General features: G+C 38.0%; 12 protein-coding genes and 1 non-coding gene across 13 annotated transcripts; 5 read left to right on the top strand and 8 right to left on the bottom strand.

Moving 5' to 3' along the window:
- Positions 1 to 1,113: 1,113 nt before the first annotated feature.
- Positions 1,114 to 2,112, top strand: NQM1 (sedoheptulose-7-phosphate:D-glyceraldehyde-3-phosphate transaldolase NQM1; the record flags this gene model as incomplete). Its single annotated transcript, XM_448409.1, has 1 exon — positions 1,114 to 2,112. The coding sequence occupies one exon, from the start codon at positions 1,114 to 1,116 to the stop codon at positions 2,110 to 2,112; it is 999 nt and encodes a 332-aa protein (XP_448409.1).
- A 118-nt stretch (positions 2,113 to 2,230) lies between these two features.
- On the bottom strand, positions 2,231 to 2,965 carry MTE1 (Mte1p; the record flags this gene model as incomplete). The annotated part of the gene is made up of 1 exon (XM_448408.1): positions 2,231 to 2,965. The coding sequence occupies one exon, from the start codon at positions 2,963 to 2,965 to the stop codon at positions 2,231 to 2,233; it is 735 nt and encodes a 244-aa protein (XP_448408.1).
- Positions 2,966 to 3,274: 309 nt separating this feature from the next.
- Positions 3,275 to 4,864, bottom strand: BUD9 (Bud9p; the record flags this gene model as incomplete). The annotated part of the gene is made up of 1 exon (XM_448407.1): positions 3,275 to 4,864. The coding sequence occupies one exon, from the start codon at positions 4,862 to 4,864 to the stop codon at positions 3,275 to 3,277; it is 1,590 nt and encodes a 529-aa protein (XP_448407.1).
- A 1,093-nt stretch (positions 4,865 to 5,957) lies between these two features.
- KSS1 (mitogen-activated serine/threonine-protein kinase KSS1) lies at positions 5,958 to 7,154 on the bottom strand (the record flags this gene model as incomplete). The annotated part of the gene is made up of 1 exon (XM_448406.1): positions 5,958 to 7,154. The coding sequence occupies one exon, from the start codon at positions 7,152 to 7,154 to the stop codon at positions 5,958 to 5,960; it is 1,197 nt and encodes a 398-aa protein (XP_448406.1).
- A 790-nt stretch (positions 7,155 to 7,944) lies between these two features.
- Positions 7,945 to 8,592, bottom strand: ORM1 (sphingolipid homeostasis protein ORM1; the record flags this gene model as incomplete). Its single annotated transcript, XM_448405.1, has 1 exon — positions 7,945 to 8,592. One exon carries the CDS (start codon positions 8,590 to 8,592, stop codon positions 7,945 to 7,947), a length of 648 nt encoding a protein of 215 aa, XP_448405.1.
- Positions 8,593 to 9,465: 873 nt separating this feature from the next.
- On the top strand, positions 9,466 to 9,726 carry ACB1 (long-chain fatty acid transporter ACB1; the record flags this gene model as incomplete). The annotated part of the gene is made up of 1 exon (XM_448404.1): positions 9,466 to 9,726. One exon carries the CDS (start codon positions 9,466 to 9,468, stop codon positions 9,724 to 9,726), a length of 261 nt encoding a protein of 86 aa, XP_448404.1.
- Positions 9,727 to 9,993: 267 nt separating this feature from the next.
- Positions 9,994 to 10,698, top strand: CAX4 (dolichyldiphosphatase; the record flags this gene model as incomplete). Its single annotated transcript, XM_448403.1, has 1 exon — positions 9,994 to 10,698. The coding sequence occupies one exon, from the start codon at positions 9,994 to 9,996 to the stop codon at positions 10,696 to 10,698; it is 705 nt and encodes a 234-aa protein (XP_448403.1).
- Positions 10,699 to 11,003: 305 nt separating this feature from the next.
- Positions 11,004 to 11,075, bottom strand: tR(CCG)1. Its single transcript has one exon. It is a non-coding gene; the product is annotated as a tRNA-Arg (tRNA).
- Positions 11,076 to 11,404: 329 nt separating this feature from the next.
- On the top strand, positions 11,405 to 12,079 carry TIM21 (Tim21p; the record flags this gene model as incomplete). The annotated part of the gene is made up of 1 exon (XM_448402.2): positions 11,405 to 12,079. The coding sequence occupies one exon, from the start codon at positions 11,405 to 11,407 to the stop codon at positions 12,077 to 12,079; it is 675 nt and encodes a 224-aa protein (XP_448402.2).
- Positions 12,080 to 12,652: 573 nt separating this feature from the next.
- Positions 12,653 to 18,346, bottom strand: GSC2 (1,3-beta-glucan synthase GSC2; the record flags this gene model as incomplete). The annotated part of the gene is made up of 1 exon (XM_448401.1): positions 12,653 to 18,346. The coding sequence occupies one exon, from the start codon at positions 18,344 to 18,346 to the stop codon at positions 12,653 to 12,655; it is 5,694 nt and encodes a 1,897-aa protein (XP_448401.1).
- Positions 18,347 to 20,631: 2,285 nt separating this feature from the next.
- On the bottom strand, positions 20,632 to 21,477 carry IMO32 (Imo32p; the record flags this gene model as incomplete). The annotated part of the gene is made up of 1 exon (XM_448400.1): positions 20,632 to 21,477. One exon carries the CDS (start codon positions 21,475 to 21,477, stop codon positions 20,632 to 20,634), a length of 846 nt encoding a protein of 281 aa, XP_448400.1.
- Positions 21,478 to 21,757: 280 nt separating this feature from the next.
- POP6 (ribonuclease P/MRP protein subunit POP6) lies at positions 21,758 to 22,231 on the top strand (the record flags this gene model as incomplete). The annotated part of the gene is made up of 1 exon (XM_448399.1): positions 21,758 to 22,231. One exon carries the CDS (start codon positions 21,758 to 21,760, stop codon positions 22,229 to 22,231), a length of 474 nt encoding a protein of 157 aa, XP_448399.1.
- A 649-nt stretch (positions 22,232 to 22,880) lies between these two features.
- On the bottom strand, positions 22,881 to 23,960 carry MSP1 (protein-degrading AAA family ATPase MSP1; the record flags this gene model as incomplete). The annotated part of the gene is made up of 1 exon (XM_448398.1): positions 22,881 to 23,960. One exon carries the CDS (start codon positions 23,958 to 23,960, stop codon positions 22,881 to 22,883), a length of 1,080 nt encoding a protein of 359 aa, XP_448398.1.
- Between the last annotated feature and the right edge of the window lie 570 nt (positions 23,961 to 24,530).

Below are 24,530 nucleotides of genomic sequence, written 5' to 3'. Positions count from 1 at the left end.
TTGATGTTTTTTTGTATTCTTAACTATATTCTTTTTTTTGTTTTTTGAGTTTTCTGTTTTTCATCTTTCAAATATGAGGATTTCGATTAAAGGCTTCAATATTTAACAAGTGAAGAACCCTTGGTTAATGATATTGTGTTCTTTCAGCATTTAAAATCAAATGTAATGAACCTAAATCCAATAATTTCGCTAATTATGCTATTTTATCTTTTTTTTCTTTTGCAACCGAATGTTAAGTGATCATACTGTGTGGATTGAATTAGAGCAGTAGTACAAAGCTGTTGCTCTATGACATATACTATTCATGGTCTTTACAATGGTATCTTGACATTAGACATACTAAATGAAAATCAAAGGAAAATTAAAACATTTTATAGATATTTTTTACATGACGTCTGTATATGAATTTCAAAAAAAGAATCAATAGCTTTTCTAACTCAAGGTGCCGTTGATAAGAAACGGCACCAAAACGTTAAAATTCTAAGGACATAAGGGTCATAATAATTTAAGAGGGCTTAATTTCGCTACTCTGATTTGACTAAGACAATACCCTTTTTTTATTGTAATCTTAATGTTCAGAGTTTTATTAATTTATAGAAGTCATTATTATAATGCCACATCCCTTACATGACGGAGTCCTTAAATTATTTCGATCTTATCTTACATTTTTCTCTATCTCAGCCATCGGTCCTTTTCGGTGATATTTACTTGTTCGAAGTGGGACAGGTGGATATGTGCAAGGGATCCTCCTCACTCCGAGGTCTGGCATAGATGGCACTCACTACTACAGCACCCTCAATGGTGACTATCAAAAAAAAAAAAGGTGAAAAATTCTCATTAACTGACATCAATAATACTGCTGGATTGACCCTGCAACCTGTTCTAGAACCACTATTACTTTTCATCTCGAAAAATATAACGATCAAAAGAACCTAGCATATGTAAGTTTATTAACTCACAGGTGCGTTAATTAATTAATTAGTGAAGTATCCCAAATTTAAAGGAAATCTTATTTAAGGTGAGCCTATGTAGTCCTGATGTATATTCTTATACTATTCTCAATTAGCCTTTATCTTGCACTCAAAATAAAAAGTCACTACTCTACCTGAAAAAATGAGTACTGAGAACGGAGGCAATAGTACTTTAGAGAACTTGAGAAATGCAGGCACCAATGTGGTCACTGACACTGGTGAATTTGAATTGATTTCAAAATTTAAACCAAGGGATTCTACTACAAATCCATCCTTGATCCTTGCTGCCACCAAAAATCCAAACTATGCCTCTTTAATTGACGTTGCTATTGACTACGCCAAAGCTAAAGGCGGCACAATTGAACAACAAACCAATAATGCTGCTGATAGACTGCTTGTTGAATTTGGTAAGCGTATCACAGACTTGATTCCCGGTGTTGTGTCAACAGAAGTAGATGCGAGGTTATCTTTCGATAAGAAGGGTACAGTGGATAAAGCTTTGCAGATCATTAAATTATATGAAGAAAATGGTGTCTCCAAGGACAGAGTTCTCATCAAAATTGCTTCCACTTGGGAGGGGATCCAAGCAGCCAGAGAGTTAGAAGCTCAACACGGTATCCATTGTAACCTGACACTGTTATTCAATTTCACACAGGCTGTGGCTTGCGCAGAGGCCAATGTTACTTTAATTTCACCCTTCATAGCTAGGGTTTTAGATTGGTACAAGGCTAACACAAAGAATGATTATAACATCGAGAATCATCCCGGTGTTCTCTTTGTCAAGAAAACATATAACTACTACAAAAAACATGGCTATAAGACAATTATTATGGGTGCATCTTTCAGAACTTTAGATGAAATCAGAGCTTTGGCTGGTTTAGACAACGCAACGCTAGGCATTCCTTTGTTAGAGAACCTGCAAAATTCAACTGAAAAAATTGATAGAGTGTTGACACCTGAAGGTGCTCAAAAGGATGGGGTGGATATGATCACTTTGATCGATGACGAAGCTAAGTACAGATATGAATTTAATTCGGACGCAATGGCGGTAGAAAAGTTGGCTGACGGTATCAGAACTTTTGCAAAGGACACAAACACTCTTTATAGCTTACTGAGAACTAAACTCGAAAAGGCAAACTAGAGGGATATTTTTCTTCATGACCTCATCATTATTTAATACTCTATTCCCACAAATAAAAAAAATAAAAAATGCAATATTATTCATTAATTCGTTATTTATATATATGATATATATAAGATCATTGGGGAATATTAATTGGTTTATGCTCAATCTTCCGAATGCGACCTAATCTTTTCTGAACTTTGAATGAGCTGGGCCTTCCTTTCTTCCTTTCGCTATTCGTGCAGTTGGGTTCAGAATTGTCACATAAAAGTGGATCTTTATTTTTTGAGTTATTTTCAAGACTGGCTGCTGACAATGCATTATTCTTATCACAAGTTTTAGATAAATCAGAATCGAGAAGTGAATTACCAGTTTGCCTCATAATTGTAGGCCGTTTATATTTCTTATTAAATTTCAGTGTTAGTTGTGATGCTTCGATTCCCATATGACTAGTTTTTCCTTTCGTATCACCAGAACTGAATCGACCTGATATTAGTCGATTGTTTATCTTTAGTGGAGATGTCGTCTCCAAATTAGGTACATGAAACTTTTTAGTTATCTTTACCACAGGCTTACGGACAGCTGATGAAGGATCATTATGCTGTTCGGATATGAGATCTTCTAAGATAACAATATATCTTCCGAATATACGATGCTCTGCAGATCCAAAGGACCCTTGATCAAGAATTGATTCAAGTTCTTTCGAATTTGTGACAAATGCACTGCTTAGTAGTGTTGAATCTGGATCAGAATATAGAATGAACCTATTATTTTCTGTATAGAACTTCAACTTTCCATCATGCCAGGTTTTGTGTTTTTTCCGAACTTGGTCTGTATACTGACAACAGTATTCTTGGACAATAGCTGACATTGCTATTATACCATTTTAATCCTAAGCTGTTAAGGCAATTTTGACAGTTATCCGTATAAACAATAAGTCTGCTACGATTATATCCATTTATTACTGTACTCTATGCTGCAACACATATTTTTTTATTGAAGCTCATCGCGAAAAAAAAAGACGATCTCAAGTGAGTGCTGGACCTTTCACTAATACCTGAGAAAGTAGTTGGGACTAACATATAAATCGGAACTACGAGTTGCTTTTCATTATAGTAGCGTAGGAAATTTTGTGTGTGTTATGAATCAGAATAGCAATTGAATTGAAGTTTAAGGTCCATTAAGTTAATCCAACACCGAGACCGATAGCAATACCAGCAAATGCTGCTAAAAGCTCTGCTACGCCACATACGAAACATATAATTCTTAACCATCCTAAGTTTATGTTAAATATGAAGCCTTGGTACAGATAGAGCCTGTATTTCTTTAATATCACCATTTTCATAAGCCTGTAATCTGAAATCCCACATCTGTTGCCTGCCGCAATCAGAAAGAATAACGGTGGAACACATAAACAGACGAGAAATAGGATTAACAATCTCCAGAAACTATACATGTCAAATATACCTGCTGTCTCAGAATCTGTTGAACTTACCGTATACACATCAGTATATTGGATCGGTTGGTAAGTATTTTTGAAATGTACATGATAAGAGGTTTCAATAAACTTCTCTTCATCATAGTTAACATTATTGTTTTGATTATAAAAATGCTCTGGAGATAACAAATTGAAAGTGCTGTTGTTGTTAGTATTTTCTTTCGTATTTTCTGCATTTAATGATAGGCTCGATCGTTTCTGCTTTATGTTAGGTATATCCTTGGCATTTCCATCATTCCTTCGGGTAGAATCTTTACCATTACTATTTATAACATCTTTCTCATTATACTGCGCACTCAGTTCACTTCCTTCAGAATTGACTGATGAAGTATCATCTGAGTCAGTTTTCAGTAATCCTGACCAAAGAAATTGACTGTTTCGTATTTTCTCTAGCAGTTCAGATTCAGGTATATCATTAAGTAAAGAAGATTTATCTCTTGATAACCTATTTGGCGATTTTGGTGAATGCAAAGCCTTTTCCGGCTCTAGAGGGTAAACACCTTTAGTTTTAGTACTAAAAGTTGCCGTTTCAGCTGTATGTAAGCTTGGTGACTTGAATTCTTCTTGAAGTAACCTTACCGAGTCTTCTAATTTGATATTTCTCTTGAGTCGGCCTTCTGGGGTATCTTCTGAATCTTCAATAGGACTTTTATTATCGAAAGATAAAAGAATTGGCTTTCCTTTATTATGCACAAGTTGTGGTTTAGCCATGCTAGGACTTTGCTTTCTTGCTGGGGACTTGCTCTGATTTATACTAATTCTGGATGAGTTTGGGTTGCGCTGTGTTACTGAAATAGAATCGCTCGATAGCGTTTTATTCATAAGGGCTGTGGTAGCTATTGTTCCAATGCTACTAGCATGGGAGGCATTGTGTATGCTCCGATCCAATTGGATTGAGTCCATAGATGGCCTCTGAACGACTTGAGCGGGTGCCCTTGGAATTGGTTGCTCCAATCGTATCCTACTACTATTGCTTTTGGGTGTATTACTCAGTGAACGACCATTTACTATATGCTGAGGTGTGGTAGAGTTCGATGGTATTTTAATCCCACTCTTTGTTGGCGTATTACGTGTCGAATTAATGACTGTATCATTAAGAATAACCTGATATGAGCCGTTCTCAGAGTTTGAATTTGTAGAGAGTATTTCGATGAATATCGGCTGCGAGCTGGCTCTATTATGACTCTCTTGACTGTCTTCATTTGAAGAAAAACGATCGGATGCGGAGGAATTATTTGAAACATTATCTGTTTCAGAAACACTTGTTGACATTTACCGTTGTTTTAAAAGTTAAATATAATCAACAGCGGCAATAACGGTTTGGATGTATAAAGAAAAATTAAACACTTTTCAAACAATAACCTGAAATTGGAATTACCACTGATTAAACAATTTAATCCTTTCCTGATGTTGTATACCTAGCGACACAGGTTATATCTTTTGGCGCCAAGTTGTTCTAATTTTCACTAGCGTATATCAATTGACTGTCAGAGAATCTATATTTTTTAACCTAGTAGGTGATGATTAGGATGCTTCACATCCTAATGAATTAAGACAATAAAAAAGTGCTTGTTATTTATAGAATTCACCTCTCATAAGTTTCATAAACACAATTTGTAAATTCTATTAAAATTTACTTGCTTGTGCGGTGTTTTATTCACTATATTTTCTTGGCTACAATACGATTGATAATCGATGTTGACATCAATTAGAACAGCATATAGCTCAAAGAACAAAATCTTGGAAATATTGTAAGAAAATGTAAACATATTAAATCTCTTATTTACTTCTCAGTATGGAAAACCAATAAAATATCAAGAGGGACAGGCCTACAAAGCATTTTGCATCACTATTATTTTTAAGACTTAGTGGAGACTTGAATTAGTAAATAAGATAGCATACCAGTATTACCACCATAGTTTACTAAGAACAATTGTAGGCATAATAGGGTATGCTGGTAGTAAATAATAACAATATCGCTAAAACTAGTTCACACAAGTCCACAACCATACTAGCAAATTGTATTGCTGGTATCGCTTAATACGGTAATCATTTGATGGCTGGCTAATGCCAATTTGCTGGCATCATAACATACGTCAAACAAAGCATGCATGTGATACAGTCCTGTTACTCCCTTGTGTCATAAGCTTGGCATACTAGATGAATAAGCAATTGGCAGGCCAACGCTTCTACTTCTACAATCTTCATATTCACAGTAAAACGTTAATATTGAGAATTTTTTTTTTTTTATGTTTAGCATAGAGATGCTTTCATTCATAGTTCAACCATTAATTGAATATATGACCTGTCCATTGTAAAATAAACTAATGCTTACTAGTCTAGTTTGAATTATCGAATTTGTAGTTCACCTAGGCGCTGGAGTGACCATTTCTTGGTATAGTATCTCTCTCAACTTTCTTCTAGTCACGTTGGCTCTTAGGTTATTGCTGTCGTCTGTCCCATATCCATTGCTGGTCTCCATGCAATTATCAAGTTGCCAGAATTCATCTCCTTTAAAGTTAAGAGGTGGAAAGTTGGGCTCATCTTTAGGATCGTGGTATGTTGCTAAGAAAGGATGTTCAAGAGCCTGCTCTGCAGTTATCCTTCTCTTTGGATTGAAAATCATTAACTTGTCTAGTATATCAAGTAACATCTCATTATCTGTCCCAAGCAGTTGTGACCAGTCCTTCTTTGGAAAATGAGGCAGACTTAGAATATACTCCTTTGCTCTACCATAATTAATAGCTTCGATATCCTCGGGACTAGGGGTTCCCAAGGTGTCCAAAATCAAAAGTAGTTGATGGTGATAGTCTTTACCCGGGAATATTGGCTTACGGAATAGCATTTCTGCTAGTACACAACCACATGACCAAATATCGATAGCAGTAGAGTAATCCTGAAAATTGAGCATTATTTCTGGTGCTCTGTACCATCTGGTTGCTACATACTCAGTCAGGAATCCAACGTTGTTACCGTTCATCGTTGAGGCATCATCATCGGGGTCATACGTCCTTGCTAGACCAAAATCACATATCTTTAAATCACAGTTCGAGTTCAGTAAAATATTAGAAGGTTTTAAGTCTCTGTGTATAACTTTAGCAGAATGAATGGCTTTCAGTGCCCGAAGTATCTGGTATAAGAAATATTGAATATGATCCACAGTCAAAGTATTTGACGATGCTAAAATTCTCGACAGATCTGTTTCCATTAACTCCTGTACTAAATAAATCTCTTTGAAGTTTATCGACTGCATAGGTTTGATCTTCTCAAATATCGTGATGATGTTCTCATGGTTATTAAAATGCGATAGGATTTTGATCTCTCTGATAGTCCTGATCAACGCGACTTTGGCAATGTTATCATGCTCATCGTCTTCCTCTAATCGTGGCACACCTTGCCCATCATCAGAAGGCGGTGAGTCCGGGAACCTTATTCTCTTGATGGCTACTTTGTTGCCCGTGGGCAAATGAGTCGCCGAACAGACTATACCGTAGGAACCTTCACCAACAAGGTCCACAAGTTTATACTCCTTTGGGATATTAAATGTAATAGTTCTTGGCATCTATAAGGGAATGATTATGGCAGTAGGCAATCTCTGGGTTAGTTATATGGTACTTTGTCTTGATTTGCTTGAGATGCGGGAGTCATATACAGTACGCGTGCTTGGAAGCAATTCGATGTGGTTGTTCGCAGTAGATATGGCCGACCACTGTTGCCCAGAGTTAAGTGCTACTGACTATATATATGTCTTATGACCTGGAAGCTGTCTCGAGGAAGATGTACCAAGAAGGTCTATGATTAGCAGCCGTATTTAAAATTAAGCTTGTGCTCAAAGCCTTTTCTTTCTTTTTTTTGGCCTTGTTCTTCTGACGTACGTGATTCCTGCTCGAGATCAAAGTGCTGTAGACAATATACATTTCTATTTATAGAGCAAGACCTGGGGTTATAGCGTTAAATATAGTAGTATATTGCAAATATATGTTACATGCCATTGAACATTGCAGTATGTAGTGAACAAATACTGGTATTTCCTGGGCTAGAAACATCTGAAACAATTTTATTGATTTGGTATACTATAGCTCGGAAAATACAAAAAAATTATAGTAGGATACAGAAAGGTTTTTTAAAATACAAAATAGTAGTAAAATATAATGCAAATCTTTGTACTAGTGTAAGAGAACACAATAATAGTTAATCGAGAAAATAAAATAAATGAATTTTTGCTAGTCTTTTTTTTTTATCGAAAGCTTTCTCGCCTACAGCTGCCTTCCCCACAGTAAAATAGAATATTTTTGACTTTTTGTATGAGGTTGTGTATGAGAGATAGTAGAGTATAAGGCTGGTTCATCTTGCTAACTGATCTGGGCGCGCATCACACCTGGAATGGAGATTCTTAGTCTGTGTGCCCACGCTAGTTTGGGCACCACTCCAACGAATATGGTGACTGCCAGGTTCCATAGGAACAAGTTGAGGTCGTAGTGTGCGTAGTGTGTACTTACGAGGAACAATGCGATGGGCACTGCAAGCAGGAATTTGCGCGATGGTGTGAACAGCGTCTCGTGGTCTATCTGCTCCCACATGGTCAAGTTATCGAATGCGCCACCGTTGAACTCGAAAGGCGTACCTTTCACCAGGTGGAACATGATGTAGAACCCTATGATGTAGGTCATATTGGTCAGCGTCCAGGACCACTCCGCGGTGATGCCCGGCAGTATATTGTAGAACATCTTCAGTAGCACTATCACCACGATATGTATGATCCACGCACCGCGCTGGTTGACCCAGGACGCGTTCATGTTTGGCAGCAACTGCTGGTCCACATCGTCTTCAAACGTCTCTTGCTCCACATGCGATATTATCGAAGAGGACCTCTTCCTCCTGTGGTCCTTGACGGGGTCGCTAGCACCCGTAGACACCTGACTGCTGCTCCTCAACCTGCTGCCTTGCGCACTGACATTGCTGTTGCCTTGGTATGCTGGAAACGGCTTGTAATCACTCATATTCCGATCCTTGTAGTTCTTTTGTTCGTTGTAATATTTTCAGCACTGAGCACTTTATATATTTTATATATTTTATATATCTATTAGTATGGCGTTTTTTTTTATATAAAAGGAAGCACAAAGGGGAAGAAGTTTTTCACTTTATGAAGGTTAGAATCACATGCAGAGTAAGACGAAACTGCAGTGGTGCTTTTAACCCTTTGTCATTGTGTTTACTCTTAGAGGCAAGACAATCAAGAGGCAATCAAGAGGCTAGCAGTTAAAGGCAGTTTAGTGAGCAGAAGATAGATGCTAGTGTAAGTGTAAGAGAAAACAGTAAAGAAATGTGAAACACGAAGGGGTTAGGAAGCCCTGCTCTGTGTTTTCTGGGTTCAAAGACAAGATATCGGTGGGATTACAAACCCTAAGAAGGATGATGGGAATGAAAAAAAAAAGTGAAAAAAATTGGGAAGAAACCCTAAATTTGTCTATCAAATTCACAATTTGTCCACTTTTTTTTCTGTCGATGCTTGTCCTAATACATATATACGGGTATTGTCACATGTTATATACTACATCACGATATAATACTACACGTTACAATCACCTGATATCATCACTTGACAGTTAACTCAACGGTTTGGTGTTCCTCCGCTGCCAGCTTCAGTCTGTTGGACTTTCTGGGCTTTCTGGGCTTTTTGGGCTTAATCCCCGAAGCGAGGGTCGGGGAGGGGGGCAGAGGCAAGAAGCTCTACCCTTTAAACCGGATAAAGTACATAACTGACAATAACGAGAAACACATGATTACAACTCACACTATATATAAGACGCAAAATTCTTACTCTTTTACTATAATAGTTAGATCTACAAAAGAAAAACCCATAGAAATAAAGAATGGTTTCGCAATTGTTTGAAGAGAAGGCCAAGGCAGTCAATGAGTTGCCAACGCAACCCAGCCAGGATGAGATGTTGAAGCTTTACGGTTTGTACAAGCAGGCCACTGTCGGTGACAACACCAAGGAGAAGCCAGGTATCTTCAACATGAAAGACCGCTACAAGTGGGACGCCTGGGAGAAATTGAAGGGTATGTCTCAGGAAGAAGCTGAGCAAAAATACATCGAGTTGGTCGATGAGCTTATCGCTAAGTACAACTAAATCATAGCGAAATCACAACAGATATATATACGCCCAATACATAACTGCTAACTAATTATATGGAATGAATAAAAAAAGTCATACAATAATTACATTCTCTTCGTATTGCTATGTCCCCACTAGCGTTTCATAACAGGTGGGAAAATGAAGTTTCAAAAGTGAAAAAAAAAAGTAAAATAATGGAAAAAGCATTTAACTCACAGGTATCTTGCTGGCCTGGAACACAATTGTAGCTAATCCATGTAGGATACCACACCAGGGAGGGGAATGAACGCTACTACTCATAGGAATATTATACCGTTCGATGACACGTATATCCTGTATGATCCAGACGACGTCTTGTCGTTTCTGAGCGCATACTTCTCGCTACTACCGATCTTGATCCTGACATTCTACTTGTCCTGGTTCATCATTACAAGAGAGCTGGAGTCCTGCATCATCGCACTGGGCCAATTGTGCAATGAGATAATGAACAATATAGTAAAGAACATCATCAAGCAAGACAGACCATATTGGGTCGGTGACTCTTTCCAGGAGAATTCTATCAGGTCCGGTTACGGTATGCCTTCAGCGCACTCCCAGTTCATGGGGTTCACACTGAGCTATTTCACGCTGTCTTTGCTAGTTGCACCGTTGAGCACGAATAGAAAGAGATCTCGCTTCGAGGCCGTGTCTTTGTTTCTAATCCTGGTGGTATTATCGGCTTGTGTAACTTTCTCAAGAGTTTATCTGCACTATCATTCAGTAGAGCAGGTTCTCGTCGGCTTTACACTGGGGTTGTTTAACGGATCTGCATACCTACTAGTGGTTAGAGTGATCAGATCACTCGGTTTGTGGAATTGGCTGCTAAGTTGGCCTATTGCGAGGATACTATACATGAAGGACAACTTCAATTTGGCTCCAGTTACATTGAAGCAAGAATACGAGAGTTTCTGGAAAACTATATCATCGAAATCGCAAAAGAAAGAGTAAGACAATAACAAAAAGAACCCTGCAATAAAAAATAATAATTTGCATAAATGGTACCTCAACTATAACGCTATTTCCTATTACTCTTTCGCGAAAAAACGTATATAAATTTATAACTTTATAGGAGCATTGTGCTTTAATGGATCAAAAGCAATAATTATAGAACAAAAAAAAAGGCATTCAATAGCATTATGATACGCTTGGTCACGAAATTTGTATATTACATAGCTTTGTATTGTGCAATATAGTCTTCTATAATCCACTGACTGTTATCGGCGCAAAAATATCAAAAAATAAAATACAAGTATAGCCCCTCCCGGGACTCGAACCCGGATCACATCCACCGGAAAAATGTATGCTAACCATTGCACTAAAAGGGCATGTATAATTCTAATAACGAATAGAAATGCAGCATCAACTTACTGAGAAACCCAAATATCAAAAAAATTTGGATTGTGAACGTATGCAGTTACTACTTTGTAACTCGTCCGGGGTTCACGATGGACTCGAAGCTCTGCTTACTGCGTGAGCTCTACCATGCTTGTTACAAGCAAAGAAGCCCAAGATGGATGATTCAATTAAAGTGCTTATTCAGATGATATAGTTCAAGGACGATCTCTAGACAAAAGGATATCCATTGCAGTAGGTGGGTATACATATATTTTGAGACAAATAGGCTATTCATTACAATCAACTAGAAATTTGAGCCATGTTGAGAACAATAAGGCCACATCCAATGGTGTTGCGGAGTAGACCGCTTGCATCTATTCCAAGAGTGCAATTCTACTCGTCTAAGGGCAAATCCAAGGGAAAGACCAGTGGTGAGAAGAAACCAGAACACAAGAAGATTCCTGTCTGGCATAAACTCAAGGCGTTAACTAGCTTCACTGCCTCTAGTCTTTTGGTTGTTGGTGGTGTTGGTGTTTCAGGTGTTGTGCTGTATCTAATCTTGTCAGAACTGTTTTCGCCATCAGGTGATACAATGTTGTTCAATAGAGCTGTTACGCTTGTTGAAGATAACGAGGAAGTTAGGAAACTGTTGCAATGTAACGATTCTTCTTTCAAGAAGGAGAGGTTAAAGGCATATGGTGAATTGGTCACTAACGACAGATGGACGAGAAATAGACCTATTGTATCGACCCAAAAGATTGACAAATATGGAAAATGCCATCACTTCATGAGATTCCACCTTGAAAGTAAGAAAAAGCTAGGTCTAGTTCATGTCGAAGCAGTGGATTCTGAGCAAAATTACAAACCAAACTTTGTTAGCATGTATATTGATATTCCAGGTGAGAAGAGATTTTACATAATCAGGCCAAAACTACGGCAAGTAGTGAGACCCAAATCGATTTTTGGTTTCCCATGGGGATCAAGGAAAGAATAAATGGTCAATGGCACTTATTAGTCATTGTATCTTTAAGGGTTTTTGAAGGGGAAAAAGTATTAGAGTTGTTGATTAAAGCACTTGACAACACACAAGTGATTTTGTTACTTACAATAATCATTACAACATTCTTATCATGACAGCTCGATTAATAATTTAATTTTCTATTATTGTTGTTGACTTTGCATGTAATTTTCTTTATGTATATAGCTCATAATCTGTAAAGAATATACCATTTTTGAATCATATTGAATTGGAATCTGCACTTCGAGTTTTCTTTCTTTACCATAATTATCATATCGAATACTATGTACTTTTTAATGATAGAATTTATTTTTTGAATATATATATACGTCAAAGTAGAAAAAAATATAAGATAAAAATATAGACTGTTATTGTTACCATCGCAATAAATAGTCTCTTTCCGTAACAAATTAAAACAAATAGATAAAAATAAAATAAATGATTGACATTTATAAGGATAAAATGATAGTTGAAAGAGTAATGATGCTAATTCCTAATTAGAAAAATTCTTGAAAATCATACTCAATTAGGGGATTATCTATTGCCTCTTTATTTTATAGTGGACCAGGTCTTTAGAGATGGCGTATGTGTGTAGTAATGATTACTATATGTCGAAATTTGCAAACCAGTATCATTGTTACTCTTGTTTCTAGGTTGAACAATGTTATGGAATGGGCCAGTCAATGTATGGCCAATATCCTGTGGCACATGGCTAGCGGCGACAGCTGGGCCAACAATGGCGCCTGCAAACACCAAGAAAATAATGATGTAAAGAGTCAAGTATCTCTTCACCATTCTCTTTCTTAAACGGGATTGCTTTAATGAATAAATTGGTGGGCGAATATGACGAGATGGTTTCAACCAGAACAGCATGATTGAGTGGAATTTATCAATGGCAGGAATACAAAGCACAGGGAATTGGGCAAATAAGATGACATGACCAAGAACAAAATCAGCTGCAAATTCAGACATCTCTATAACCTTTGCAGTCAATTCTCTCATTGGTTGAGTCCAAGCCATGTAACCAAAGCCAGAACCATACCACTTACCTGTCCAGAAAGCCGTGTTAGCATGGTCATTCTTGAATTCTCTGGTCAATAGTAAAATTGTCATTAATTGGAAAATAAATCTTTGACATTGGATAACTGTGGCAACACCAACCAGCATTCTAGTGAAGTTAAAACCTTCTAGAACCCACATTACAATGAAGAAACCAATATGAATCACAACTGAGACACCGTGTGCAACCGCCGCCATAACAGCACCTGTCTTCTTACAGCACATACCAAACAATGGACCAGAACAACAGGACATACCCAAACAGAAAAATAATACACCAACATCAACAGCGATTGGACCAAGTGTACACAAGACAACTCTTAGAACAGAGTTGACTCTGTCATCATCGGTGGCCTTAACACCGGTTTGAGCGTTAATGAAGGTAAAACCAATGAAACAACTACCTGCATTAATTGCAGTTGGAATCAATTCAGCTAGTATTAAGTTTGTTCTATGAGCTCTGTTAGCATCACCTGCAGCCTTTTCAGAATCATCACCAATCAACTTACGTTTGAAACCTGTAATACGTGATCTTGCCATTCTTACGTAGCCAATCCAAGAATTTTTGTGGTACTTATTGTTACCTCTTGATAACCATCTAATATAGTCTCTGTAGTCCAAGAAGAAATCTTCCCAGGAAAATTGATGTGGATTAAATATGAATGGAGAGAACAGTAAAGCAGATAGAGATGCCCAGAACCATAGTAATGGAGCTTGCCAATGTGCCACTGTACCGAATAATAACATCAGCATAGATCTGGCCCCCATATAAATGGCAGAGCTGGCAAATCTGGAGTATAAAATTGAGAATGGAATACGGGATGTTGCAAAACCACGACCGGTGGATATATAACGAGCACCACCCACAGTCATGTCACTCAATAGAGCAGCAGAATAAATTTGACCAGCAAAAACTTCAAACATTGGGGATAGAGATAGAATGTGACGGAAAAATCTTTGAGTAGCCTTCCATAGACCACGTTCAATCAACTCTTGAACAACAATAGGAACAAAGGCAATCCAGAAAACAATGAAAATGGACAATGTATAACGTCTGATCCAATCAATGGCTGGTGAGAAGTTGTAACAACCGATAGGATACAAGACATCAGTCTTAGGCTTATTTCTATCGTAAATACAAAGAATGGATTCGTGGGCAAGCGCATGCAAATTGACCAAAGTTAGCATAAACATTTGCAAAGACAATTGAATGAACAAGTTATTCAAATGGAAACCAGGATGCGCATAGTAGAAAGTCAAGAAACGGTCTACGGGCAATTGTGTACCTAAATAGTAGTACTCACGGGACAACATTTGTTCACCCATACCTGCACCAATCTTAGTTGTGAAATTCAAAATTGTACCAAAACCTAAATCTCTACCTTTACCACATTGATAATATTCACAGTGCTTAATACGACCACCACGTAATAGGGCATTCATACCGGCGTAAATATCTTCGTTCAAATGTAAACCCTTTTGAGCCTTGGATAGACCACTTCTTGTTGTCATAAACGTAGCATTGATGAAATCCGGGTGACCATAATGCAGTTTACCACCAATTTGAGCCAATGTACGAGCAAACAATGTACCAAAAGTCTGTTCCTTACCAGCGGCGACATCACCAAGCACACCAGAGTTTTCGGAGAAAATATATTCTCTAGCACCAACAATTGCGACTGGATGATTAGTCTTCTGGTCTTCATATTTAACACCAGGAGTGTATGGGTAGACGGGTTCGGCATTTAATTCCTCAAATTCGGCTAAAACGGATCTAATCTTCAAACATTCTTCCAAATAGTTGTCTTGGTTAGCATCAATTAATTGAATGTATTCACCTCTGTAGAAAATCAAAGCATGGTTTTGATTATCAGATTTACCATCACCAAGAATAGGGTTACCAGATAATTGAACTCTGAATTTTGGACGTCTCCGACCGTTTTCCAACATTTCACAGTGACCGTCAATCAAGGCAGAATAAATTCTTGGTTCTTCTCCCTCGTTCAAAGGAGGTTCTTCATCCAAGTAAGCAATTTGTAAATCAGGGTAAGCTCTTAACAAGAATTCAGTATTTTCTAATTCATGTGGCTTAAACTTAGCCAATCTTTGCATTGAAACCAAAAACTTAAACTTTCTTCTAGCCATTTTCTCCAATTCTCTCTCAAGACCTTCAGCATTGCCACCAAACATTTGAACAATCTCTGGGTTTTCGACACGGTATAGCAATTTAATCGCTCTAGCGTAGTTCATAAAACCAGAAACAGTACGGTACAAGGTTTGGGATCTCAACGATGCCCAAATACGTGTACGTAAAGTGTATTCTGGAGCAGCAGACTTGAAACCAATACAGTAGAAAGGAAGATCATCAATTTGAGTTTTCAAAGCGTCAGATTTCTCTGGATCCTGAGTCTCCTCATTTTCATAAGCGGCTGTTTCTTCTGCCAGAATCTTGGTATCCTTAACAAAACATTCCCATTCAACAGGATGCAATTGTTTCAAATATTCTAATAGAGTGACTCTTGAAAATTGATCATCTTCTCTGATGATTTCTCTTAGAGAAAGCAATATTCTTTCAGAATAGTGTGGAGTCAAGACGGTAAAAGTTGGCATGTTGTCAACTGGTAATGGTTCTGGCATTGGGGTAGCCAATGATTGGGCAAAGAATGAGATACGACGTTCAGCTTCAGAGTTTCTTGGGAAAAACTCAGTTTCAAAATTGTTATCATCCTGAGATACAAAGAACGTTGGAGCTCTTAGAGTTCTTTTACCTTCAATTTCAGATGGAACTTGATGGTATAACAGTTTCTGAACATGGTCGATAGCAAGTAAATGTTCTCTGTACATGGAAATAATAATTGCATTCCAAATTTGAGAGATTAGAACCTTTGGTTTATATTTAATCTCCATATCAGTTGTGGCCAAAATCTTTGAGTAAATTCTCTTTGGTAATCTTGTAAAGATATTTCTCCAAGGAGTTAAGATGGAAATACCTAGATAGAAGGATTTACCAACAGAGAAGACAGTGTTGACAACAATGTACCACAAATAAGTATCAAGGAAGAACAAAATGAAATCTGTAGCAATCATGAAACCTAAAACAATCTTCGATTGATGTCTACATAACTTTGAACCCCACCAATACTCACCAGTACATCTCATGGTAGTAGTTGATAAAATTCTGATAGGGTCTCTTAGAGACAAAATCAAGAAGAAGTACGATTCAGAGTATTTGGCAGCAAAAACTGTAACCCAAACTAAATAAGATAACCATCTATCCAAACCTTGTAATGGGGCAAAAGATGCGGTGAAAGTCTGAGAAGCAACATATCTTCTACTTGATTTTTGCATATATGAGGTGAAAAGACCACCTAATGGCATAATCGAGAAGAATAAAACAGTGGCCACAGCAATGAAAAATGTCACAGCTGCTACAGCATGACCAGCCTTCGATTGAACAGTGTCCTTTTCATAAGCAAAGACAAAAATTAAAGGACCAAGATTAACACCTAGGATACCACATAAAAACCAAAACCTACGAGATAAATGTTGAGCACCAGCCCATTTCCTTGGAACGAACCACCATTCACAAACAGTTGCAAACAACTGGATTGCACTAGCCACTGTACCAGCCAAGGCGGCACTTGCCCATCTATAAGCAGGGACAGGTTGATTGTTTACCAGTTGTTGATAGTTGTGAGTGTAGAAAGTAGGAGAGTTATAAGCAACATACATCCAGTAGACGGAAACGTGCATAATCCAAATACGATTGAAATTGGTCACAAGATGTAACCAAGTACGTGTTTCCTTGTATGTCTTAAAGAAGACATCGTTCCAAGCCACTTCCCCAAGTCTTAAGTAACGTTCCTCGCTTGGAATATCAGTTAGTTTAGTACCATCTTCCAATACAATCTTAGTGATACCTTCTGGGTACCAAAACAGTTGATTGACATCATCATAACCAATAATCTTGTTATGGTCCTTTTCACGTTTGACATAACGTCCATCGACAATTTCATAGACCTGGTTTCTGATAAATTGATAAATTGGAGTGATGACTCTATTTAGATAATCACCTTCTGGGATTGGCTCTGTTCTCTGTTGGCATAATGGTGATTCTAGGTAGTCAGAAGCACATTTGTAAATGAAACATAGACATTCAGAAGTGAATCTAACTTGGTTAGCTTCACCCCAGATTAACATGTAAAGGGCCACTTGACGAACCCTTTCAATAGGAGTTAGCATGTTCATCTTAGTCTTCCATCTGAAGTCAGAAGCTTCAAGAGAGTTATCACCTTCGATTTTATTAAGCACTTCAGCAGCGTCTTCAGGGTTGGCCTCTTCCATTGCTTTTTTGTTCTTCTTCTTAGCTTTCCTTGCTTTTCTTGATAACTTACCCAAATTCATGTTTCTGAAACCAACTTCATCATCCATATCAAGCTGAGCTGCGAAATACCATTTCTTGTAGTTAGCAGTGTCACCACCAATATAATCAGCGTGGACAGATAGCAATGCTTGGTCTGGAGACATTCTGGATGTTCTAGAGTCCAATAAAGTCATAAACAGGTCGAAGATGTTTCTCATAGAGTCTCTTTGGAAACCAAATTTGTTGGTTAGATCGATGAAGACGTCTTCGATTTGTTCAATGGAAACGGGACTTTGTGGATCAGCGGTCCAAGCTGGGTATGGGTCGTTTGGTAATGTCATCGCAATAGCGTTCGGATCGTAGTTACCGTATACTGGAGTTGACGAACCAGACATATTCATACCGTTGCTGCCCATCCCATTGTTGCTATAACTTAGTTGGGATGGTGTATAATTAGCTTGGTTATTTTGAAATGGAGGTGGTCCGTAGCTGCTAAAATCTGAAAAATTAGTCTGGTCAGGTCCCAACCCATTGCCAACACCAGCGTTCATCTGGTTGTTATAGTACGAGTCGTAGTAGCCGTCGTTCTCATAACCACCAGGTTGTTGTTGTGGCATTTGACCTTGCTGTGGGTCGTTCATGTAATTATAGTTGGGTTGTCCGTACTCATCGTAGTAACCTTCACCACCTTGTTGTTGTTCTGGTTGTTGAGAAGCATAATCCTGATCATAGAATTCGTTGTTCTCGGCCCCATTGTAGTAATAGTTACCATTGGGATCGGTGTTCTGCCAATTGCCATTACCACCTTGATCGTAAGACATGGTTGGAATTTTCTTTTTCTGTCTTGTTCTTATTCCTTTATTGGCTGATAGAGACTTGGGATAGTAAAAGAATTTCTTCCTAAATCCTTGATACCTTGTTCTTTAACTTAAGCGAATTGTCAGCACAAGTGGGAAGTTAGGCAGTTATTTTCCCCAGCTTGTTTTAATCTTCCTTTATTTTATGAAAAGAAAATCTAAAACACTTACTCTCTTTTTTTTGTGTCTATTCCTGTTTTCTTCGATGAGAAGAAAGAACAAAAGACTTGTAGTGTTGTAAAAAGTTTACCGCTGTATGATGTCCTTAATTCTTGTACAAAGTGAATGTCTAGTGAGGGCTCGTACAATTTTCAACGGATAATACGGAACCTCGGCGCTTAGTTCCCAGATCTCAAAGTTAGAAAAGAGACCAAATAAAGGTAGAAGAGAATGGGCGGCTAGGAAGATAAAGGGGAGTGTGTCTGGAGCCGCCAAAACAGAGAGGGACGGAAGAGATCAGAAACTGATGGGTATTTATAGTGTCGACACGAAAACCGAGAAGGGCATCTCGATTTTTTTTTTTCTTTGAAGGAGAAAAGTTTTTATTTTTTGGTGGCACTTGGGAAGGGAACTAACTTGAAATAGCAGATAAATTACGTGTGTGTCTGTAAGTGTCTGTAAGTGTCTGTAAGTGTCTGTGTTCTTGGTATGTACAGTAGTTTCTATCAATTGAAAGAAAAGGACTCTATCAAAATTGGATTTGTTGGTCTTCAATTTGTGCGATTGTTTCTGCGTTGGTAGTGGGCGAGACAAAATAGACTAGCTGCTTCGGTTACATGGACATTTTTGTCTGTCCCACTCAATTAATCGAAGAAACATTTGATTTGCTATACTCCTCTCTAGCATTTTCTGTGGATCAGATATTTTCGATATACATAGCAAGTTTTCAATTTCAATACTCCATTGCCTGTGCGTATCGTTCTTTGTACTGTTTGTGGGGGGGGGGAGGGGGCAAAGGTGTAACTTAGACGGGATAAGGACAAATATACGGAGGTGGGAAGGATTCACAATAACTTCAGGGGAAGGGAATAAGTACAGATCATGTCTCTTCAGTTGCTTTCATTTAGTGGGACAAAAGACGACTCCTTTGGCTTTTTTCTGTCCAAAGGCTACCCTCACTTTGTGCTTGTGCGGTGGTTTGTGTGTGTTCCGTCGGCACGATACCAGTGATAATCCGGCGGAGAATAGGAATCGAAAGAGGAATGAGCGGAGGAAAGGGAGGGCGACTCACGAAAAACTTCACACCAAAACACCATTTAAATGAGTATCAATATTTTCTTCTCCACACAAATCACGAAGGCAAGTTAGGGAAAGTTATGGGTGGCACAGCCCATCACTTAGCTCCGTAAACAATAACCAAGAGCGTAGCAAAATGTTGCGATGTGCTACCTTTTCTTAGCACGGCAAAGCATTGTTGTCGCTTCTTTGAGGCAGATGCAACAACAGAAGAAAGTGAGAGAGAGAGAGTGGAAAAAAAGAGGGGATGGTGGCTGAAGCTTAAGCAGGATCTACGAGTCCTGCAAAAGAAAACAAAATAGTCAGCAGAGCTGGAGTTACAGCAGTACCGGAGAAACTGAGTGCGAATACTCCTTGCACGGATAGATGGCGAAGAGATGAATGGAGGAAGTAAACAGAACATCGGTGCACTACATAGAATATGCTGAGTTTGCTGCGCCACTCTCTTCATACAGCAGAAAGAAAAAGAGTAATCCAGAAATTCGATACTAGGTACGGGAGATACACAGATTGAGAAAAAGCAATAATTGCTGCTTTTCACGTACAACCAACTCCTATTTTTAGCAATCTTGTTACCCAGCATTTAAGAGAGCTAGCTATTCAGCGAACATTCCTAATTAGGAAAATATATTGATCCAGACCTTTCCCTCCCGCACGACCTTCCTATCTTCTGCGATATCTGTATGGCAGCTCGAGTCATACACATCCATGGTGTGAAGCTCGATACTTCAGGTTCCACAGAGATAGTAACACCCCTAACCCCATACACACATTGGGTACAGGACAAACACCGAGCCCAAAAGAGGCTATGATCTACGGATATTGTAGTATTAAATCCTTGAAGTGGCAAAGAAAACCTGAAGGCGTCTAAGTCCAAATCACCTGGAATATATTTCTACTTGTGGGCTTGTTCCACTGCTTATGATATTTACAGTACATTCATTGCACGCGTTTAATAAACTGTAGTGACTAGTGGTAAAAGCAGCGTCTCTTTTCGCGTATCGCTATATATATTATATGTCCTCCTTTCTATCGATGAATTCAGAGATGTATTCTATGCACGCGGAGGAGTTCTCGACGTTTATCCAGTGTCCACCTTTTACGTCTCTTAATTCGAAGTTAGGGAAGTATGTAGAGATGGGTACTATGTACTCGTCAGCGATGTATGCAGATTCGGTGCCTCGTATGAATAAACTGGGCCCATTGTATCGTCTGTCCTTAACATCCCACTCTGATATCTTGCCTTTGACAATCGCTTCTCTGAGTATTCCCAGCGGTAACTTGCTTTCGATTGCACCTTCACGGTCACGGCGCAGCATCGTCATGAGGAATTTCAAAACCAGCTCATTCTTCTCTAGCTTGGATAGACGCTCCTCCACGGTTTTCAAAGTCACTTGATGGCCCACTTGTCTCTCTAACAGGTCAATATACTGAACAAATTTACCATTGGGCATCACATTCACTGGTGCATTTTCTATGCTTATGAGCATCTTGTATCTCTTTGGGTTGTACAGGCATGCTTGCATAGCGACCTTAGCACCCATTGAATGGCCCATGACTATAGGGTTTTCCAGCTTATGATCGTCGACAAACTTTTCCAGGTCAAGTCTCATGGACTGGTAGTCATGCATTGGCGATTGAGGTGAGCTGCCATGGTTACGTAGATCAACTAAATATACATCCCTGCCTAGATTGCTGTTGATTCCTCTGCCAATCGTCCTGTTATTAAGCTTACTTCCGAACAAACCATGAAGAATAACCACAGGTGATAGTTGGCTGTTTTTGCCTGGTAAGTGGTCATATGCCAATTGGAGTGCACTGGCCTGTGAGCTATACTTCCTTAACAATGGCGCTATCATCTTGTCTGTAGTGGTACCTGCGATTGTTGCTTCTACACACTTTCTGCAACTTGCATTCTACTATCATTTATAATGGTTTTTTCCTGTACAAAGTGAAATAGGTTGTGCATTGTTTTCTACGAGTTGGCTCATCTTGAGATGAGCTGCCCACATAGTGGTGAAAAATAAATAAAATGCAGGATATACAGATGGTAACACAACTGGATAAGTTGCATCTTTATCTCCTATCTCAGATCTAGCAAGTATCAGGAATCAGTACACACTATACAACTAATAAGCTATGGAAGGTCGTGTGCAATACGAAGGCACAAATGTTGAAATTGATCTGAGTAACTTCTCACAATGCTCTGAATACATAAAGAATCAGATACTGCCGACTATGCTTGGGGAACCGAATACAGAATTCAATTATATCACAACTAAAGTGTCAAAGAATGATAAGATTAAGGACAAAGTAAGTAGTTTGGAGAAGAACGTAAAGGATAACAATTTTGTGATTATAGCATCGTATGGAGACCATATTCAAAAGATGGTGACCATTGTTGAAATCTTGAAGAAAAACTTTGCTAAGGATACTAAACTACATCAATGGAATAGATTACATAGTTTTGAACATATCAAGCCCGAAAAGAATGAACTTTTAGAGGTGAGAACCAAGGTGCCAATCATGGTAACAGCTCTATCGCTTGCAGATGAGAAGGAAGCTCCACAAAAATTAACAATGGCATCTAACCAATTTTATAGACAATCGTGATATCATCTTTTACATTTTAAATAATCATGATAAGACACATTTTGCATTACAGATCAAGAGGTATAGGTCATAATTTTGTATCATTGAATAAAATGTAGTAGCGACTCCCTTAAGGAATCGTACCGCAGGTTACTTTCCTTTAATCTTAGAAAATGGAAATTCAATGAGATATCATTGTCAGTATTTAGACAAATGATATGCACGTTTACTTTAGGCAACGCTTTGAATCTATTGCCCACGGTGTAAAGAACAATAAATCTTCGAAGTTGCCAGAATATAAAATGATCTTGCAAACGCCTAGAACAATACAGTTTCTGCTCCTGCAGAAAATCTAATTGCAAATGGCTCAGATCATTAACACTCTTTTCGGTATGAACTTATATTTTAGATGGACGTATGATAGATAATAGAAGTAATGGGATTGTAATGGGAAAATTGACAGAGTATTGAGTTTATATAGTTTTGCCAGAAACTATTGTCACGAAAAATTTTAGGTCTTTTCAAAAAAGTAGCGTATTTAGTGATCTTGGAATATTTAATATATAGGTCATTTTAAGATCAAGATACTCAAAAAGACAGTCTATTAAAACTACATTAGTTCTTTAAGTTCCCAGTTAATCATTTATGTAATTATTTCCTGGCAGAGATCTTAATCCTGTGGTGCTTGTGATAGCATTTGAACCGCTTCAATTGTTTTCATGTTTATTAAGAAATCATAGGTAGTTAAAGGTCTTAATTTGACCTCTGTCGCCTCTAGACCCTTCTGTATTAAATTTCTTTTCTCTTTCATAGCTTCCTTAGCCGCATTTAATGCAGCCTCTCTACATAATTCCTTCAGATCAGATCCAGATAATCCACCAGAACACTTTGCTATTAAGCTGAGGTCAAAGTTGGCCTTGTCCAACTCTGTATTGCCTAGCAGTACTTCCAATATCTTTGTTCTTTGCTCAATATTTGGTAAAGAAACTAGGAATCGCTTTGGTAGTCTACGTAAAAATGCATCATCAATATCGTTGATTCTATTTGTAGCACCTATTATCATTACACGGCCGTTATTCAATAATCCATCCCACAATGTCATGAACTCTGCTTTCAAGTTTGCTGTTACCTCATGATCTGTTGATGATCTCTCTCTTAAGAATGAATCGATTTCATCTATGAATATAATACAAGGTTCTAATTTATTTGCTAAGGAAAACATAGCGTCCACAATTTTGTTAGATTCTCCATACCATTTGTCCATTATTGTTGACATACGCACAGATATGAAATTGGCACCACTCTCTTTGGCTAAAGCCTTAGCAAGCATCGTCTTACCACAACCTGGAGGACCATATAGCAGTACGCCACTGGGGGCCTTGAGTAATGGGTTGTTTGTATATATTTCTGGCATTGTAAGAGGATAAATGACACTTTCATGTAAATCAGAAATAACATTGTCTAGACCACCGATATCATTAAAAGTAACGTCTATATCTTCTGCTATAACTACCGATGATAAAATTGTTCTTTCATAGGAAGATAATTGAACTTTCTTAAGGTCCGGATTCAGCTCTACTAATTTATCCCATTTCTGAGATTGCTGTTCTCTTGCCTCCTTGGAGCGTCCAGACATGGGGCCATTCTCGACATCATTGAGTAACCGATTAATCAAATAGTATAGAGATATACCTGTTCCCACTAGTACAGAAATATCAGCAATGGCTTTCAAATCAAACTTTCTAGACATCTTTGTTGGCAAGTTTCTAATTATGCTGCCCCAGTAGATAGATAAACGGTCCTGATAATAAGAATGACTGCTATATTAGGATATGGTAGGCTATACTAAGATATGTTCAGTTCTTTATAGATTCTTTGTTCTCTTCGGTTGAATTTTCAAAAATATTTGACCAGATTGTCAAAATATTTCTAAAATGTCAACTCCATCAAGGTAAATATAAAAGAGATTAGAAGTCTAGCAATAGAATCTACAATTAATTTAGTAGCTTATATATAATTGAACATTATCTCAATGTCATCATTACATAACATGCTATATGTATTTGTGTTCCAAGCAGCCTCCATTTTCTTTGGTCATGAATCTAAAAAATATTAGTTGTGGTAAGAATATAGAGGATTGTTTGGTAGGTTTGTGCTTATACAGTTGCTATTGTTTTTTATTTCTATTTGACGATATACAGAACTTCGTAACTTTTTTATTGTTGATATGGTCGCCCAAGTATTGGTTCTTGGTCATGGTCAATCACACAGATCACTTTCATTTGGAATTTTCCGGGAATGATTACATGAAGAAAGGTCA

Source organism: Nakaseomyces glabratus, chromosome K, assembly GCF_010111755.1.
Source record: "Nakaseomyces glabratus chromosome K, complete sequence".
Lineage (NCBI taxonomy): Eukaryota > Fungi > Ascomycota > Saccharomycetes > Saccharomycetales > Saccharomycetaceae > Nakaseomyces > Nakaseomyces glabratus.
The sequence above is the reverse complement of the archived record's forward strand: the minus strand, read 5'-3'. Positions and strand labels throughout refer to the sequence as shown.